General features: G+C 40.1%; 1 protein-coding gene across 5 annotated transcripts; it reads right to left on the bottom strand.

Annotated features, from left to right (window-relative positions):
- Positions 1–2,808: 2,808 nt before the first annotated feature.
- LOC115015300 (T-cell differentiation antigen CD6-like) lies at positions 2,809–17,322 on the bottom strand. Of its 5 annotated transcripts, none has more exons than XM_029442457.1 (13): positions 17,139–17,310; positions 15,628–15,696; positions 12,500–12,781; positions 11,225–11,539; positions 10,191–10,505; positions 9,450–9,521; positions 9,110–9,247; positions 7,953–8,069; positions 7,615–7,737; positions 7,271–7,342; positions 6,392–6,556; positions 5,558–5,659; positions 2,809–5,485 (listed from the first exon to the last, which is right to left on the bottom strand). In XM_029442457.1, exons 1-13 carry the CDS (start codon positions 17,188–17,190, stop codon positions 5,394–5,396), a joined length of 1,914 nt encoding a protein of 637 aa, XP_029298317.1. In that variant the 5' UTR covers positions 17,191–17,310; the 3' UTR covers positions 2,809–5,393. The 5 variants fall into 5 exon arrangements, with proteins under 5 accessions (XP_029298317.1, XP_029298316.1, XP_029298319.1 ...); XM_029442456.1 differs by having other exon boundaries at positions 5,558–5,665; positions 17,139–17,308; XM_029442459.1 differs by lacking the exons at positions 2,809–5,485; positions 5,558–5,659 and having other exon boundaries at positions 6,422–6,556; positions 7,271–7,371; positions 17,139–17,320.
- Positions 17,323–19,119: the final 1,797 nt, after the last annotated feature.

Here is a 19,119-nt window from a genome sequence, read left to right as displayed (position 1 = left end):
AACATACGTACAGTATATCAGCACACAATGTGGCACAGTTCTCAGCGTCCCACACATTGTTTGTATCTGCAGGTTTTTGTTTCCATGCCTCCCTCGGCCTGAAAACTCTTCCACAGGGAACAGCACACTGCAATCAGGCCTGGTTTATGGCAGCCAATCTGCCATTCACTGAAGACTAAGATTGATGACGCCTGTCCTGAGTGACTGGTACTCAGAGCGAGATGCCGCCGTCCGACATCACCGCACACTCATAAACCTCAGTCCATCTGGTCGGAGACAAACAAGGAAATGTGTCCATAAATTCTTGACTTGCTTGAGACAATTTCAGTGTTGGGCAAGTGAGGAAGAAAACAACGTAGTGCTATGAATCTTGGAAACTACTGCACGTCCTCCTTCAGTCACGTTGCCCTTTTGACCCGCTGACCAGACTACTTACATTAACTAGACACAATGTATTCTCCCATGAATGCAGCGTTAACCACCACAGGCTCCCATTGACACTCAAACGGAAGTATTTTTATGACCTCCAGGCACCACTGAACAAGTTTAAAGCAGCTTAATTGCAGCGTTGACCTGATTGGCAGCTACATGAATGTGTCTTGGTGGGGAAGAGGCCACAGGCTGTTAACTGCAGAGAGGTGCTAAGAAGGAAAAAAGGTTAATGAGCTGAACGCAGCACTGCCAAGCCAGCTTTCAAGTTGGGATTCATTTCTTTATACAGACTAATAAATGTGTCTTATGAGAAAGGTACGGTGGCCCTGAGGTGCAGAACACACCAACATTGGCTGAAACACATTAACAAAATGGAAAACACAACATTTTCATAGATTTTCTTAAACACTAAAAATCATTGGGTCAACACAGCAATGGATTCATTTTACTGTCAGTGTTTGTTTTTATTTTATCGTTGGATTATTTACCTACTGTCCAAACTTTTGACTGGTACTGTATATCATAATATGAATATCTACTCTCTCCCTCTTTTATACTTACAAGTCAATATGTGAGTGTTAATAATGTGTATTCTTTGTAGTTTTGAATGTTTTAAATGTTTTGTACAACTAACAATACACTTTAAGGTAAAACTTTGGCATGTTGTGACTCTCACTGTGTCTAAATACTTCAAACTGGGTAAATAATCCAACATTAATATAAAAAATAACACTAACACAGGATCAAAACAAACCTTTGGTACCGGGTAAAGTTAATCAAGTATAGGGTCGGTGCTATATTAATCCAAAATGGGTCCATTTTCATCAAACTCCCAAACAGACCGACTATGGAGTGTGGACAGGTACTTTGGGAGGGACCAGTTCACTTCCTGAGCACTGCCGAGGTGCCCTTGAGCAAGGCACCGGACCCCCACACTGCTCCCCGGGCGCTGATAATATAAAAGCTGCCCCCTGCTTGGATGGTTTAAATGCGGAGTGTCAATTTCCCTGAGTGTGTGCAGTGCTGTGTACATGTGTGTGACCATTAAAATCCTCAATTTCCATTCAGTGAGTAGAACAATCAAGGTTTGGTCAGCAATACTATATGGAAGAATTCTGATTTGTCTTTGTCCATCACAAACAACAATCACCTTTGTACGGTTGCTGTGTTGTGTTTTCAGTGCTGTTAATCTTTTTTAAAATGAAATGTTGTTGTTCTCTTTTCTAATGTTGTTGTGTTCGCACCTAATCACGACTCATTAGCACGTTTGTATTTTCTTCAAAGACATTTTCAAAAAGATTTTATTCCGGAGTTTTAAAATACCATCTGTGACAAACATTGCAAACTTTACACAACCAAACCATGTATTTCAAATGCTCGCCTGGTACAGTAGTAACAGGAAATGAGGTAATGAGGGCCTCTCTGTGAGTGCACAGCATGCAGAGCGATGCACTGACCCGTGGCAACCCAGACAGGTCCACTGAACTTTAAAGGTGAATTGGATCAGGGCCCCTGCCCGGCCGCTCAGCCAAAAACCTCCTGATGAGGGCTTAGCGGCGGCAGTGAAAGCAACCTAATGAGTGAGGAGTAATCAACACTATTACCGGGCCTCACAGGCGCAACCAAGCTTCAGCCCAGCAGGCTGTAATGTCGTTTACAGGCTGATTCACTGTGAGAGTGACTAATCAGGAGAAAGGAATATTAGTGCATTTAATGGCTTTAGTACAGTGGAAAAAAAAAGCTTTGATTGATAAGCTGATGTGGACTATTCGCCTGGTCTGTAACCATCTGGGGCTCTACCTAAACTGATGACCTCACTTCATTTCACTGGCTGCAGTCTATCCTGCAACATGTCGCTGGCAATCAATGAGCAGTGCCAATACAGAGGCCAAGTCAAGAGCTAAACCTACGAGGTCGCTGTGAAGTAAGACACTAATCACGCATGTTACATGTGAAACGTTGTGAAACTGAAAAGAGTATTACAATAAAAAGTAAAATGATGTGATGCTTTTTCCCCATTCCCAGCGTAACACATATGATATTCTGTAGAAACAGACACTTTTTAAGTTTATGAACAGAATAACAGTTGTGTTGCAAAGGTGAAAGGACATTCTCATAGGAAGATAAAGATCTTCAAAAGCTGCAACAATAAAGCTGAATAAAAAATATAAAGCAAAAATTGATATGGTGAACTTGTTAGCACACAGCTTATTCCCACAACCAGAGCAACATTATCATTATATGTTTCATATAACTTGGAGTCTGATTATAAGTCTCCAGGCCTCCTGCACCAAACTGAGTTCAAAAGTTTAAACTCAGGCAGGATCTGTTGTCGGGACACTTTATGCAATTTACGGATTTATGGAGCCGTAATCCTTTGTGTGTAACTGATTTAATGAACAAAGTAAAAACAGAGGCTTGATCTTCTAATCCCTCAAATACTACAAGCTACTTGAAATACTGGTGTACGACATTTATTTCCCTTGATGTTAATCAGGACTGTAAATCCACAGATTTTAAGATTCTGATTTATCGATCTTTAGGAGCAGCAGAATAAAACAAAAGCAAACTGTTGGAGGAGGATCTGCAGTATATCAAACTGCATACTTTTAGATGGAATCTGTTAAGTGGTGTGTGTGTGTGTGTGTGTGTGTGTGTGTGTGTGTGTGTGTGTGTGTGTGTGTGTGTGTGTGTGTGTGTGTGTGTGTGTGTGTGAGTGTGCTGGATTCTCCGGTATGTGAAAGAGATTGAGTTTCATAAGGAGATCTGGTCGTTAATTCGTCTGTTTATCTCGATGCAGCGCTCTGGACTAACTTTGAGTGTAATAGATGATTCTCTCAGACACGTTTTATCTCTGCCGACTTCTTTTCTCCTCAGCTTCACCCCCCCGTCCTCCCCCTCCTCACACTCATCCTACTTGCCAAATACTTTCCAGTCAAAAAACACCCAATTCTGCTGGTTATCAGTCTTCTGCAGCATCACTCCCGTTTTCACCCTGGTGTCTCCTATTCAAAGTTTTACAGGTGCTTTTGAAACTGTTTTCATATTTACTTTTACTAAACAAGACATTACTTTGATTCAAGGCCTCACTTAGGATCAGGAGGAAGCGTTGATGCTCTGCAGCTGCTGCACATGTAATGGACCAAGAAGTGCCGTGCCAGGTCTGGTTTCAAACTGCACTGATGGTTTATGTTGGCCCCCGATCAGGATCCAGTTTCCCTCTCAAACCTTTTCACAGTGCATTGTTTTGACTTCTCCCTCGCTCAGCACGAATGGGTATTTGTCACAACGTGTTACAGTCGGGAAAACATTTATTTGGAAAATACTTTATGGTATTACAAGTTTTTCTGTAGTTTATGAGCGCTTCGCTGCAGCTTTAGTTACTTACAAGCTTAGACTGCCACCGTGTGGTAGAACCCAATAGTTCGGCTACACTTTTACAAACGCCTACAGGATGATGTGTTGCAAACATTTGCACATTATTTGAATACACTATATGGCTAAAAGAATAAGCAAACATACTTCTGTGTATCTTTGGTTTGGGGTCGTTTTTTGATACAGTCCAATTCAGGGAATACTAATGCAAAACATATTGATATGATATTTAGTGTGTTTCCAACTTTGTGGCAGTTTGACGGCTTTTTACATTTTCAATATAAGAATGCTCCTAAACACAAAGTGAGCTCCATAGAAATATGTTTTTTTCCCAGTTTGGTGTGGAACAACTTGACTGGCCTGAACTTAACTTTTAGGATGAACTGGAGCGGGAAAACTAAAAACTTTTACAATTTCACTGGCTCATGATTAGTTACTGTATGTCTGTTCCTGTCTGTATCATGTGATGTGGGTTCCTTACTGTCTTTAGGCGGTAGGTGAATGGTTAATGTACAAGCACATTGAGTTTACACATCGCCCTGCCTTTCTCTTGCCTTACAGCCCGACGTCAGAGTCCGACCTCACTAATGCTCTTGTGGCTGAATGGGATCAAATTCCTGCAGCCAGGTTCTCAAATCTTGTATTCAGCCGTCCCAGAAGAGAGGAGGTTGTTATAGCAGCAGATTAATGCCCATGTTTTAGAAAGACGTGTTCAACAATCACATGTGGGTGTAATATTTGTGTCCACATACTTTTGGCCATGTAGTGCACAGAACTCAATACTTTGTACTTAAATCCACGACAAACATTTACACATTATTTGATAACATACTAGTTATTACAGATATTACAGAACAAATTAGCTCAATATATATAAAAACATGCATATGTTACAGGTGCTTCTACATTCACACAACACCTAAACATACTTTAACTTCTCAGTTTGATTTCAGTGGTTTTGGTTAATCTCAGTGCACTCTAAAAGTTAAGTTGCAAAGACTTGAAACTTGCTTTAGATGCCTAATTCATCCCAGTGAACATTTTGTCGTGTTTGTTTTTGTAAAATGATATTTGTAATGTAGCTGAAAGCAGGGCCACTTCCAGGACGCTGGGACATGACACACTTCAGAGTGAGCTGAAACTTTTCAATGCAAAACATGAGCAAAAATCACACATTTTACTTTTCACAACATTCAAATGTGCTTCTCATTTGTCTCCAGGGTTTGATTTTTGGAGAAATAAAAGGCACACGTGTGATGTCTCTAACAGCCAACTATAAATGGCATCTGGCTGTCAGATGACCATCATATGCACCACTTAAGAGATTTCAAAACATTTTTAGATATTAGACATATGACAAATGTATCAACAGCATTTCACTGTTAACTTCTGCGCACAGTGAAGTGTAGTCATTCACATGCTGCTGAAACAATGTTTATATGTAATCTAGACTTTTTAATCAAGTTGATCCAGCTTTTAACCTAAATGTTCAGTTTAAACAGGTGTTCGGTCTCACAGTACATGTTTCCTTTCAGTGCAGTTGTGCAGCTTCAGTCCCACACTCTGGCTTCTGTACGCTGGAGTTACTATAAGGTGCCAATGTCATCGTAGTCATCCTCAGATGAACTGTGTTGGTCGGGGCTCACAGGGGAGTAGATGGGGCCGTCATCTTCATCATCTAATGAAGACGCAATAACAAAGATCAGCACGTTATAGACCTTAGTTATTTTTCCACAACTGTGACATTTACCTGATTTCTGCAGGTTCGTTGTTTGTCTGGGGTGAAGTTGAATTTTGCTGTAGACGGGCCTCGAAAGGTCAAAAGCAACAGGTGGCTGGCCCGGTGCTGGCTCTGTACCTTGTGGGAGCACAGGTAATAAAACTTAATCCGGATGTGAAGACCTTTTGAGACAGTTTCAGTCTTTCATATCTGTGTTTTTCTTAACCTTAAAATGCACACACCAATTTATTTAGTTTAGTTACATTACATTACAAAAAGTATTAAAAATCTAAACCCTCCCCAGCGATATAGTCTTCTTTTGTCTTTATTTTTTAAGAAAAGAGCTGCAACACCCTCCCCGGTATCTCAAAAATGATATGATTTGCCTCTCTGTTCCCCTCTGAAGCCATATTCCCACTTCTTCAGAATATTACCAAGGCCAAAATGCAAGTTTTCATCCATCCACTAGAGGTCCTCGGACTTTTCCTCCCCTCCCCATTAACCTGACTGCCACACCCATCCACACGTGTAGCAGCAAGTTAGCTTAGCTTAGCATATAGCCTAGCATATAGTGATAGATATGTAAACAGGGGGAGACAGCTGACTGTAGCTTTATATTTAGTGTACAAACATGAGAGTGGTATCGATCTGCTCATATAACTCTCAGCTAGAATGCAAATAAGCATTGAACTATATCTTTAATATTGTTACAGAAAATATATATACAAAACAGTTGTCTATACACATTAGAAAGAGTAAGAAGTGCCATCTTTCAGCAACTGTACACAATTTTGTAAACTCCAAAGATAACACAGTGATAAGATTTACAGTGAAAAGGGAAGCCGGCGAATGAATTCGACTGACCGGGAGAGACCGTGACGTAGCTGTTGTTTGCGTTTTCCCCAGAGGAGGTACTGGAGGTATCAAATGAGTCCACTGAGATCTTTGACAGTCTGCCATATTGAGCCTCTGCAGGGCCGCCATTACAGCTTGTAAAGACTCCCATCACTTCACGTGTGGGTTCAGCGGCTGGAAAATTTAAATCAAAATATAACATCTAAGACAAAGAATATCAACATTAACAATAATATAATGCAACAATGCATTTATCATGGTCTTTCTAAACAACAGGCCCATTTACAGATTGTACCAAATAAGATGTCACACTTGTTTTTTTACTACAATAAAAAGAACCCATTTAATTACAGGAATGATTTAATTAAATAATTACAAAATGGTTAAACATTGCTAAAAGGCTTCAGTGTCGATCAGCAGGTCATCCATATAAATGCCTAAATTGCCCGGCACCAACATTTGCAGGTGTTTGAGCGTACTACAGACAACAAGAATAAAATAGGTATGATGATAAGGAGCGATGGATTAATGTACTTATTTTAGTAAAAATGTACATTTTGTATAACGAGTACTACTGTATTTGCTGTGATTAAGTCTGTGTGAGACAATGATTGTGTGTCTTTTGTCTTTTTTGTTTTTCTTTGTTTGTGTGTGCTTGTGAATATTTGGATGTCATGTTTAGGTTGTTTATGAAAACCAAAATAAACCAATGTTAAAAGACTTCCTTGAATTATTGTTAAATAAAGGTTAGATTTAACTAAAACAGAAAGTCCCAGCTGTGAAACTGTCAACGCTCGTGCTTGTGGTAAATATTATCGTGTATTTTGAGATCTGCAAAGTGTAACATCTTGTTTCTGTGGCATCTTTGCAAACCTAACGGTGACTCACCTTCCTCAAACAGGCTGTCGAGACCTGAAGGCCTCATAAAAGGGTTCACGTCTGTTCTGTACCTCTGAGAATCTGGATACAAGACGATGCACACCAGGCATCTGTTTTAATCACAAACCATCCTGCAAACATTCACTGCAAGCAGCATTGATTTGCACAGACCGCACACACACACACACACACACACACACACACACACACACACACACACACCCACACACACAGTAGAGCAGCTTCAACCGCAAAATATGCAGCAACACAGCGAGAACATCTTGAGAGGCAAAGCCTGAGAAACACAAAGGAATAAATCCAAATGTAAATGTAAATAAAAGAAGGTAGCTCACTCCGAAAGGTTGATAAAGGGACAGCCGGGTCATTGCTTGGCTCATACTGCTCATAGTCTGTATCTACTGACATGCTGTCAACACTACTAAGCTGCGTCCAAAGATACCTGTGATTGGAGGGGACTTTTTGAGACAAACACACAGAAAATGAAACGGCGATGAGATGACTATATGCTTTGTAGATGTTGCAAACTTCTGCAACTTCCTCACCCTTCGCACATGTATATAAATACATATATTTGAAAGACAAAGCCGTGTAGGCATTCAAGGTATTCAATTCTGCTGACACATTCACTTTGATTCATTTATCATATTTTTGGAAATGTTCAGCCACTGACCTTCTGCCTGCAGTGGGTTGGACGTGACCTTGACGAGGTCGACAGCGTCTTGGTAGCTGTTGTGACGATGTTCAGAGAGAGGGCGTGTGCCGCTGCGAGTCTGCTGGAGCAAGTATGCTGCAGACACAATTACCAAGACAAAGTGAATGATCGTCTTATTTAACTCGTGCTGTATGTTTAACTGTCTCAAGTGTCGGCTGTCTAATAGAAGGAGTTTTGCTGTATCTTAAAAATGAGAGTCAGAGGTATGAATACTCTGAAGAGATGGAATTAAATATTTTGAGGACACGTGAAATGGAGACTTTGTTGATACGTACTCTGTTGTTGAGATTAAATATCCTCTCGACACGTTTTAAGGCTTAAAATACTGAATATTGGATACAGAAAAGTCCAATAACCTTGTTAAAAATTCTTTAAACACATCTAATGCTTTAAAAATACAGACTCTATAAATATGCAAAGTTACATTTTTTATTTGAGACGCAGCAATTCAGATGTGTCCTCTGTGGGTGACATGAATCTGGAAGCGTATTGAGGGAGAGTGAGACATAAATTATTTGTCTTGTACACACACACACACACACACACACACACACACACACACACACACACACACACACACACACACACACACAGGCACAGACACAGACACACACACACACACACAGCACAGACACAGACACACACACGCACACACACACACACACACACACACTTTAATTATTAATTATATAATGTATATAATGTAAATGTTCTGCATTATGTATTATTATTATTACTGTATTATTATTCTGAAAAGATTGACCCGATGTCCACTACAAGGCACATATATAAAATAAAAGATTTGAGAAACTAATCTTCATGCTGTTTCCAATTACTTCAATTATTTTAAAAATCGAACCTTTTTCTTCCGGGTCTCACGTGGAGACAATAGAGGGGTAAAATATAAAGACTTTATGAATTGAACCTGCTTCTCATTTACATTAATCATGAAGAACAGGAGGTATCTGAAACGGAAGCCACGTCACATTCAAAACCAGAATATGATTTCAGTGATTTCAGTAAACGGATTGTAAAATCACATGTAGAGGAACTAAAATCACAAATTGACTGTTGACAGTAGTGAGAATATAGCTCAGCCTGTGAGGAGAACCAACCGTGTCTTCTTCTGTAATAGCAGCACACCACCGAGCTAGTAATGAGAACCACGAGGAGCAGAAGAGCCAGAGTCATGGTGCTGAGACGCTCTGGAGACGGTAAGGAGAAGTCTTCAACCCGATGGACTGAGGTTGCAGCTTTACAGGTGGACAGAAAGAAAAGATTACATCATTCTCAGATTTTCTGCTGTGTCTCAGTGTTTATTTGAGTACTTTCCTGTGACTTTTCAAACAAACATACTGACACATATTCTGTTGTACTACTTTGCTCTTAAAAAAAAAACAAGGAATATTTAAAGCAACATTTATAAACATAATGTCCTATATAAGAGGGATTTACCAGTCGTCCAGCTGGTCATCATGGTGGCATTTGCTGTGGTGGTTGTGGTGGCTGCAATAAAGCCGAGGGAACCTGCAGGATAAAAAAAAAAGAGGTATTTTAAGTTCACAGTCTGGATGTGGGCTGACAAACACAGAGAAAATGTTATTCAGTTGTTTTATCTACATAAGCTGAGTTAAATTAGAATGATATGATTCTCTTATACTGAACAGCAAGAATACAGGGAGATTGAGTTTACAACACAATGTTTAAATGTTTCTAAAAACGTTTATTTTTTAAGAAGCTGTGAAGAAAACATGAAGAAAACTGTTCTCTGGCAATTATCTGATAGGGATATACATTTATTAAGGCAATTCAATAAAGTGTAGAAAGAAAAAGAAGCTCTTTCATCGTAGCAAAATTAAACGTAAAATAATTATTTAGGTTTAAAACACAAATACACATTATTTTACATCATATCTTTGGCCTTCCTTATAACATTTGTATTAGTTAGTTTTCAGTGGATAAAAATTGAGCACAGAATTCTGCGGCAAACAAAAGAAATGGTCTGTATAAATGCATGTTTATAGCATTTATGTATTTAATGTTTCAGCCAAACCTGGTGTTTTCACGAGTGCTGTGACGCCTATTTTACTGTGTCTAAGACAAGTCATCAGGTCTTGTTGCTCGATGCAAAACCAATTTAACCCTATCCTATATTGTTGTTGTTGGACATTACCAAACACAAACACTGTCACTCACCATTACAGATGACGCCAGATGCTTTTGAGGAAATGCACAGGTGTGGTGTGTTGACGTACTCCCTGCACCGCCACAGATTCTGCGTGTTTTCATTGCATTTATAGAACCACAGTGTCCCGTTGTTGTGGGCGAGAGGAGGAATAAACTGTGTGTATTTCTGTGGCTTGGTACCACACTGCAGCATGGCGCATACCATGGAGGCCAGGTTTTCATTCCAGCAGTTATCACACAGCGTACCCCAGCTGCCATTACGGTGCACCTCCACTTTACCAGAGCAGCGGTCCTGACCTCCAGTCAGTCTGACTGCTCTCATCTCTGGATACAGAAAATACAAAATGTGAAACTGTTACAGGAAAATAAATATGACGTTCTCTGCAGATGATTAATGTTGAGTAAATGATTCCCTAGAGGGCATTTTTGAACTAATGATATCACCATTACGGACCCTGAACTCAAGTCCTCAGTATTTCTTTGGGTATTTTAATCAACCTGAGGGTAGTTTACAATTTACAATTATAACCTACACAGGGTGGGTATTTTATGTGCAAATTACAATTATTTATTTTAGTACAATGCTACACACCATGTGTTTATTACAATTATGGTTGCAATTATCCAGCATGGATCACATCTAAGTGAAAGGTGTATGTCATATATGTACAAGGTGTACAGTGAATATATGTGTATATGTGTTTTTATATGGTTTCCTTAACACCTTATTCCTTGGCTCTTTTATGTTTAATTCCCATGAGCCTCATTTGTAGGCTATGTTAGTGCTAATTAGCATTAAATGTTAGCATTCTATCGAGCTATATCTGCTGAACGCTGATGCTAAGCCTCAGAGCTACTAGCATGGCTCTACTTGTGTTGTGCTTTGGACTCTTTTATAATTCTAAACCATAAACAAAATAATATGCCATAAAAAGATATTTCCATTCAAGGTCCACTCATAAACTTATTTCTGACTGGAGCTACCAGACCACTCCAGAAATCTAGTAAGTGCTTTTTTTTCAGATGGTTTTCTGTAACTGGACCTGAGCAAACGACCCCAGCATCCTCTTTGTGTCCACAGTCCAACTCGTCCTGTGCAGCCGGACAGGCCCACAGGTTCTCCTCTCTGCCGGTGCAGTTCAGCTCGTCCAGGTAGACAGATCCTCTGCCGGGGGGGAAGGAGCCGCCCTGTCCCGTCACACGTAGGGCGTAACCGCAGCCGAGCTGTGCGCACACCACGTCGGCATCCTGCAGGTCCCACTGGTCGTCACACACGGTGCCCCACCTCCCTTGTCTCCACAGCTCCACCCGTCCAGCACAGCGGCCTGAGCCTCCTGCCAGCCGCACAGCCTGACGGCCTGAGGAGGACATTAACATGCTTTAATAGTAATTGAACAATAGAAGGGATATAAAATGTAATTAATAACCAATGCAGGAATCAATAAAAAAAAAAAATAGGGCTGATTTCTGGATTATTTACTGGACAAAAGATGGTAATATTGAATTCAAAGTTGTGTCTTGGGACATCATGTCTTATCATCAGTAGTTCTTCACTTATTGTGTTTAAGTAAAACAATAGTGTAAACATACTCAAGTACTCAAATTAGGCCCACATAAGGATTAGCACCAAAATATAAGGTACCAAATATAAAAGTACTCATTATGCAGAATGGCCCATTTCATATTAATTATAATGATAATAATGTTTAATATTGATTTATTATAGAGATAATTAGAGATGCATTGATATGTAAGCATCACTAATGTTGCGGGTGGTAAAGTCGGGGCTAACTTTTGTATTTTTTATATACTGCTGGGTAGTTTAGTACAGAATAATAGCTCATAATTTATTAGTTGATTTATATTTTGTATTATTAATCTGAATTTGTAATTATGTCAAATGGAGTAAAAAAAACAATATTAAAGTAGAAGTATAAAGTAGCATAAAATGGAAATACTCGTATCTCAAAATTGTACTTAAGTACAGTACTTGAGTAAATGCACTTAGTTACTTTACACCATTGTTCTCTTGTTCAAAGAGCTGCCTGTCTGTTTGTTTTAGTAATAGACACTCTACATTGTGAAGTTTTCGAATTGTGTTTAGCTTTTTTTTTTAAAGAAGAAAGCATTTAGTTGCCTAATATATAAAGGTTATTTCTGTCAAAAAAGCTCAAAAATAGGGAACTAGAAATCTTTTTAAAGCTTAGATAACAGAATTCACAAGCAAATGTAACAATATAGTAAAAAAAAAATAAAAAGCGGATGTCTTTTCGTCACAATCCTTTAATCAGTATAGGACATATTGATAAAAACCTTACCACAAACAGCTTCAGCGATCACGGTGCAGTTACCCCCCACACTCTGTGAGCAGTTCTGCAAACGACCATCTCGGTACAAACAGTCGTGCAAGCACATGGCATTGGGAGGTGAGCTGGTTTTATTCACATGAAAGACGCTGTCACAGTCGAGATCCTGACACATCTGTTCCACCAGCTCATCTGTAGAGGCTGCTGCTAATGCAACCACATCGCTGCTCCTGTGTCCACGCTTCCTGAGCGTGAAGCTGCATTTACCAGCGAGTCTGTGAACGTAAGGGTCACCTGAGGAGCCACAGAAGCAGAAAGGTGGTGATTAATCCAGTAAAACTCAGAAGTATGTGTTGTTGTTCTCTTATTCTGGTCAGTTTCTCAATATCTTCAACGTCAAGTAGAAGTCATTTGTAATAAGTGTAGTTATTTCCCAAGAAAGCCACTCTATAGCTTTTATTAAACGTTACTCAAACAAGAGGAAGTGGGCTCTGTTGGGGACTACTTTTAGGCGCGGATTAACATTTGGAATTAATACGAACTAAACTAAAAATTAACAACGTTTTTATTTTCACTCGTAGTATATATCCATCCATCCATCCATCGTCTACCGCTTATCCGGGATCGGGTCGTGGGGGCAGCAGCTCCAGTAAGGAACCCCAATCTTCCCTTCTCCGGGCCACATCCTCCAGCTCCGACTGGGGGATCCTGAGGCGTTCCCAGGCCAGAGAGGAGATATAATCTCTCCACCGAGTCCTGGGTCTTCCCCGGGGTCTCCTCCCAGCTGGACGTGCCTGGAACACCTCCCTAGGGAGGCGCCCAGGTGGCATCCTTACTAGATGCCCGAACCACCTCAACTGGCTCCTTTCAACGTAAAGGAGCAGCGGCTCTACTCCGAGTCTCTCACGGATGGCTGAGCTTCTCACCCTATCTCTAAGGGAGACGCCAGCCACCCGTCTGAGAAAACCCATTTCGGCCGCTTGTACCCGTGATCTCGTTCTTTCGGTCATGACCCAGCCTTCATGACCATAGGTGAGGGTAGGAACGAAGATCGACCGGTAGATTGAGAGCTTTGCCTTCTGGCTCAGCTCTCTTTTCGTCACAACGGTGCGGTAAAGTGACTGTAATACCGCCCCCGCTGCTCCGATTCTCCGGCCAATCTCTCGCTCCATTGTCCCCTCACTCGCAAACAAGACCCCGAGGTACTTGAACTCCTTCACTTGGGGTAATGGCTCATTCCCTACCCGGAGTAGGCAATCCACTGGTTTCCTGCTGAGAGCCATGGCCTCAGATTTGGAGGTGCTGATCCTCATCCCAACCGCTGCACACTCGGCTGCGAACCGATCCAGTGACTGTTGAAGGTCACAGACCGATGATGCCATAAGGACCACATCATCTGCAAAGAGCAGCGATGAGATCCTCAGGTCACCGAACTGCAACCCCTCTCCTCCACGACTACGCCTCGATATCCTATCCATGAAAATCACGAACAGGATTGGTGATAAAGCGCAGCCCTGGCGGAGGCCAACATTCACGGGAAACGAGTCCGACTTACTGCCGAGTATCCGGACACAACTCTCGCTTTGGGCGTACAGGGATTGGATGGCCCTCAAAAGTGACCCCCTCACCCCATACTCCCGCAGCACCTCCCACAGTATCACCCGGGGGACCCGGTCATACGCCTTCTCCAGATCCACAAATCACATGTAGACCGGTTGGGCGTACTCCCAGGCCCCCTCCAGGATCCTTGCGAGAGTGAAGAGTTGGTCTGTTGTTCCACGACCAGGACGGAATCCGCATTGTTCCTCTTCAATCAGAGGTTCGACTACCGGCCGAACCCTCCTTTCCAGTACCTTGGAGTAGACTTTACCAGGGAGGCTGAGAAGTGTGATACCCCTGTATCCCCACAACTATTCTAATTTTTTGAGATAGGATTTTTGAATTTTCTTAAGCTGTATGCCATAATCAGCAATATTAAAATAATAAAAGGCTTGCAATATTTCAGTTGATTTGTAATGAATCCAGAATGTATGACATTTTTGTTTTTTTAATTGCATTACAGAAAATAAAGAACTTTATCACAATATTCTAATTTTCTGAGACAGTCCTGTATATATATATATATATATATATATATATATATATATATATATATGAATGTTTGTATTTACCTCTGTAGTATTTCCTTTGAAATGCATTGCTTTACTAAAATACAATACCATGTCAAATGTATGATTTTGATTACTTACATACATAAATAGCGACATTATATAATAAAATAGGAGACAAAACGTCTATCATTTCAATTTACAGACAATAATTTAACATTTAAAATGAAACCATTTAAAATTAGAAAATAAAAGCTTTTTATTGAACATATTTGGGGCCATTTCTATACATAACTATAAGGTTGTAATGAGGGACTGAACCTGGTGTTTTTAAACATACTGTTTAGCACTTTCTGTAAGTATTCATATAGCAACAATCTGTGAGAGAGATTTTCAAAATCAGTTTTTCAATTGAAATACATTTACTACATTTTCAGTGGTAAATACACAGGCCAGATTGACAGATCAACTCCCTGGTTGACGTCTGGCCAGGAACCTTTGTTGCATGTAGCAAACATACCTCTCCCCCTGTTGATCTCTCAACCTTTTCCAGTAACACTTACCTTGATATTTATTGTAATCTTTAAAATACCCATCTTATTTTAGTATTAGCATTATCATGTTTACTTTGGCAAATACAATTTTAATGAAGGCACATTTATTGGACTGACACAAAACTGCGTTACTGAGGGTGCAGTTGAGCACACACAGAAACAGAAGCAGCAAAGATAACTTGTATATCAGACCAGAGCCTGAGTGGGAGAATGCTTTGCTGTCTTACTGTTTGATTTGCACCTGCAAAGTGCAGCGAGTTGTGTTTGACACGCAGGTCACCCCACACCCCACATCCTGTGGCAACAAGAGCAAGGAAACCTGATGCTGGAGAGAAAGTAGTGTACACAATTCCAGTATAACTGTGTGTGTGTGTGTGTGTGTGTGTGTGTGTGTGTGTGTGTGTGAAAAAGGGTAAAAGAAAGAGAAGCATTGTCTTCCTGAATAATACATTAGCACTTTTGTAAAAATGTAACTTACTGTTGAATTCTTCTTGTATTTCGGCTCTTGTATTATTTCCCTCTGCTCTCACCTGGACATACGTTGGGTCTGTTCGAATGAAGATTCATTACTCTCACTGTCAGTAACAGTGTACAGCAGGGGTCGGGAACCTATGGCTCGCGAGCCATATATGGCTCTTTCGATAACGCGATATGGCTCGCAGACAATTTTGAGCTGACATTTTTTAACATGTTTAACAAGTAATAAATAATTATACTGTGTCATTTTAAAGTAAAACATTTAGCAGCGGATTTGTTTTTAGTTCTCCCCTCTCCTTTCCTCCGCTCTGTCTCAGACTGCACACACTTACACACACACACGTGTGTGTGTGTGTAAGTGTGTGTGTCTGCTCGCGAAACAGAGCAGAGGAGAAACTGCGCAAAGCAAGCAGTAGACCGGGGGTCAAACTCATTCACAGAGAGGGCCAACATTAAAAACTGGGACTACGTCGAGGGCCAAACACGGTCCACATGTATTGAACAGGGTACACATAAAGTGCAAAAAGATATGGAACATATTTAAGTCAACTGCAGACGGATTGCTGAGCAGTTCAATTAAAATATCTGAGCTGCAAAGTCGGCAAATGCTCTCAGTTGATCAGCAGAATGCTGTCGGGAACACAGCGGGGGAGATGTTTGTCAGTGTTTGGAAACACGTAGTGACCAAAGTTTCCTTCTGCATCAGAGTCTCCCACAGGCAGCTCGGCATCACACATGTCCGTGATCACACGGCCCTGAAGCTGCAGGTTTAACAGTGAGATGCTTCGTTATGTCGCACAAACAGTCCAGCTCACATCGTCCCAGAGATCTGTGCTGTGTTTCCCTTTGCTTTCCAAAAACTTTCATTTCATTCGCACATTTAGATTCTTCCTCAAATGTCTTTTCCCGTGGTTGTGCCATGCATTGATTTAATTACCAAAACTGGCGGGCCAGTTATGACAGACATATGATATTTTCTCGCGGGCCGGATATAATTGCCTTGAGTTTGACACCCGTGCAGTAGACACTGAAACGTGCACATAAATGAGATAAATAACGTAAGCGTTTAGTTTATTTAATAAAAGAGCTCCTGTTCAATGCAACACTGATACCTCTATTAGTACTCGGAGACGTGTTATATTAAAAAATGCACGCATAAAGTTGCATTCAAATTTATATGGCTCTCAAGGAAATACATTAAAAAAATATTTGGCTTTTATGGCTCTCCCAGCCAAAAAGGTTCCCGACCCCTGTTCTATGATATACCGTCACTGACAATACTTTCAACATCTTTCAGTTCTTTATGATTTTCATTTAAAATATAATAATGTACTTTATGTGCTGCTGGAGTTAACACATTTGGAAAATGGCGTTAAATATAGTTATAACTTTATAGGGCCAAAAAAAATGATCGTCTCATTAACAGTCGGTTTATAACTCACAGCTAAGCTAACAGTTTGTGAATAATTATTACATACATAGTTTATAAATGAATAAAACTGTAAACATTACCTTGACAAAGACAGCTCAGTTGGACAATTAAAATGCATTTCAGCAGCTTCATGTTGTTGACAGACAGGGGGAAACAGCTTCTATTGTTTCTGCTCAGACAGTGTAACTCACTGAGCCTGTCGGCAGTAAGTGTGTCTTCCTCTCTTGTTCCTCTTCTATATTTGATTGGCAGAACTTCTTATTCATCGCAGTGCATCATGAGAGGAAGTGAAGCCTGTGGCTTTATCACTGACACTTTAATATCAGGTGTCCAACCACATGCATGATGCTGAAACCTACTACATAAGCAGTATATTAATAATTTGACTTGTTGAAAATGTTATTGAATTTGTCTTTGGTATGGACATTACATTTAGACTTGTAGTTCTTGTGGACACTTTAGCAATGTATTGAATTAACAATATGTAGACTATATGTCGCAGAATGAAAACTCACCTATTTCGACTGCACCTCAACGAATGAGAAAAAAATATATTTAAAAGAAAATAATAATAATTCTGTTATTTGTATGTTGCACTTATATTGGTTTGGCTCAATTGTAGCTAATGGTTGAATTCATATTCTATTGTTTCTGTATGTTGCACTTGTGTTTGCTATTGTTCTGCAATAAGATGATTTCATCTGTTTGAAGCTAATGTACTTGCAAGATTCTTGCTGTTCAGAGTTGTATTCTCATGATTGTTTGCACTTAATGTAAGTCGCTTTGGACAAAAGCGTCAGCTAAATGAACTGTAATGTCATGTATGTAGTAACTGAAGGTCTAAAAGATTCATGAAATCAAGTCATGATGTCATAATTTATGTCATGTAATGCATTACAATGCTGTTTAATTGCTGCTGTTATATCGAGATTATAGTGCACTATTTATAGTTTTAAGTATAATAATTATAATAAGTAATGTATTATGTAATCAGATTAATAGGATAAAAGTAAAATAACTAGTTTGACTAAGCTACAAAGGGTCTCACGTAAAGTACATTATATACGGCATTGTATGTATGTATACTATATGTTTTGGATTTGCAACTTATTGCTATCTTAGTCTTTTTTTTGCACTGTTCCCACTTTGTATTAAAACTGCTATACAGCAATTTCCTTCGGGATAAATAAAGTGTTATCATATTTTAGTCTTGTGACATAAAACTACATTCAACCAGAGGGGGGCGACATTACTTAGTCTGTGGTGGTTTCTGTTTCAGCCAAGATGTTCAGTATTGTTTTGTTGTAAAACTGATTTGTTTATACTTGTTGTTGAATTCAAACGACAACATAAGAGACTGTAAATACTATATTATATATTATATACGATATTCTTACAATTAGGTAAAGTAATGTCTACTCGGATGCAATTTAATCTGCTGACGTTCTACAAGGTTCAGCTTTATTGTCACTATACGATACAGGATTTCACAATGAAAGGCAGATGTAACCTACCTACCTACCTACCTACCTACCTACCTACCTACCTACCTACCTACCTACCTACCTACCTACCTACCTACCTACCTACCTACCTACCTACCTACCTACCTACCTACCTACCTACCTACCTACCTACCTACCTACCTACCTACCTACCTACCTACCTACCTACCTAATCAGCTGTGTGTGTATTGCTCAGAACAAAGGCGCTGTTTCGCGGGCTTCCGGGAGGGCCGTAAATGAAGTTACCGTAATGAATCGATATATGATGTAAAGCGCAGAGTCTCAGCTTTCAGAAACCGTTGAAATCTTTCGATTGCGCAAACTATGACATAATTACGGTAATCCAAAGTTTTGCTTGCAATCGCCGACACATTCGGTGTTAAAGGGAAACAAATTTACAAAGCTTTACTCTGGAGGAGTGGATTGATCAGTGCCTATCTCCAGAGAAGAAAGCCCCTAAAAGAAAAGCCCCTACGTGAAGAGCAGGTAGACCAAGTAATCGATCAACGTTGTCTATGTTCGCTAGCTGTTAGTGTTGTTGCATAGCAACCACCTC

The sequence above is a fragment of the Cottoperca gobio genome, chromosome 11, assembly GCF_900634415.1.
Source record: "Cottoperca gobio chromosome 11, fCotGob3.1, whole genome shotgun sequence".
Taxonomy (NCBI): Eukaryota; Metazoa; Chordata; class Actinopteri; order Perciformes; family Bovichtidae; genus Cottoperca; species Cottoperca gobio.
This window is presented reverse-complemented; position numbering and strand designations above follow the sequence as displayed.

Bases quoted from the DNA above. Each gene is read 5' to 3' on its own strand.
- LOC115015300 (XM_029442456.1), bottom strand. From the start codon at position 17,190: ATGAAGCTGCTGAAATGCATTTTAATTGTCCAACTGAGCTGTCTTTGT. The intron at 12,782-15,627 runs GTAAGTTACATT...GTGGCTCCTCAG, and splicing joins AATACAAGAAGAATTCAACA to GTGACCCTTACGTTCACAGA. The intron at 5,666-6,391 runs GTCAGTCGAATT...TGCTCCCACAAG, and splicing joins CTACGTCACGGTCTCTCCCG to GTACAGAGCCAGCACCGGGC.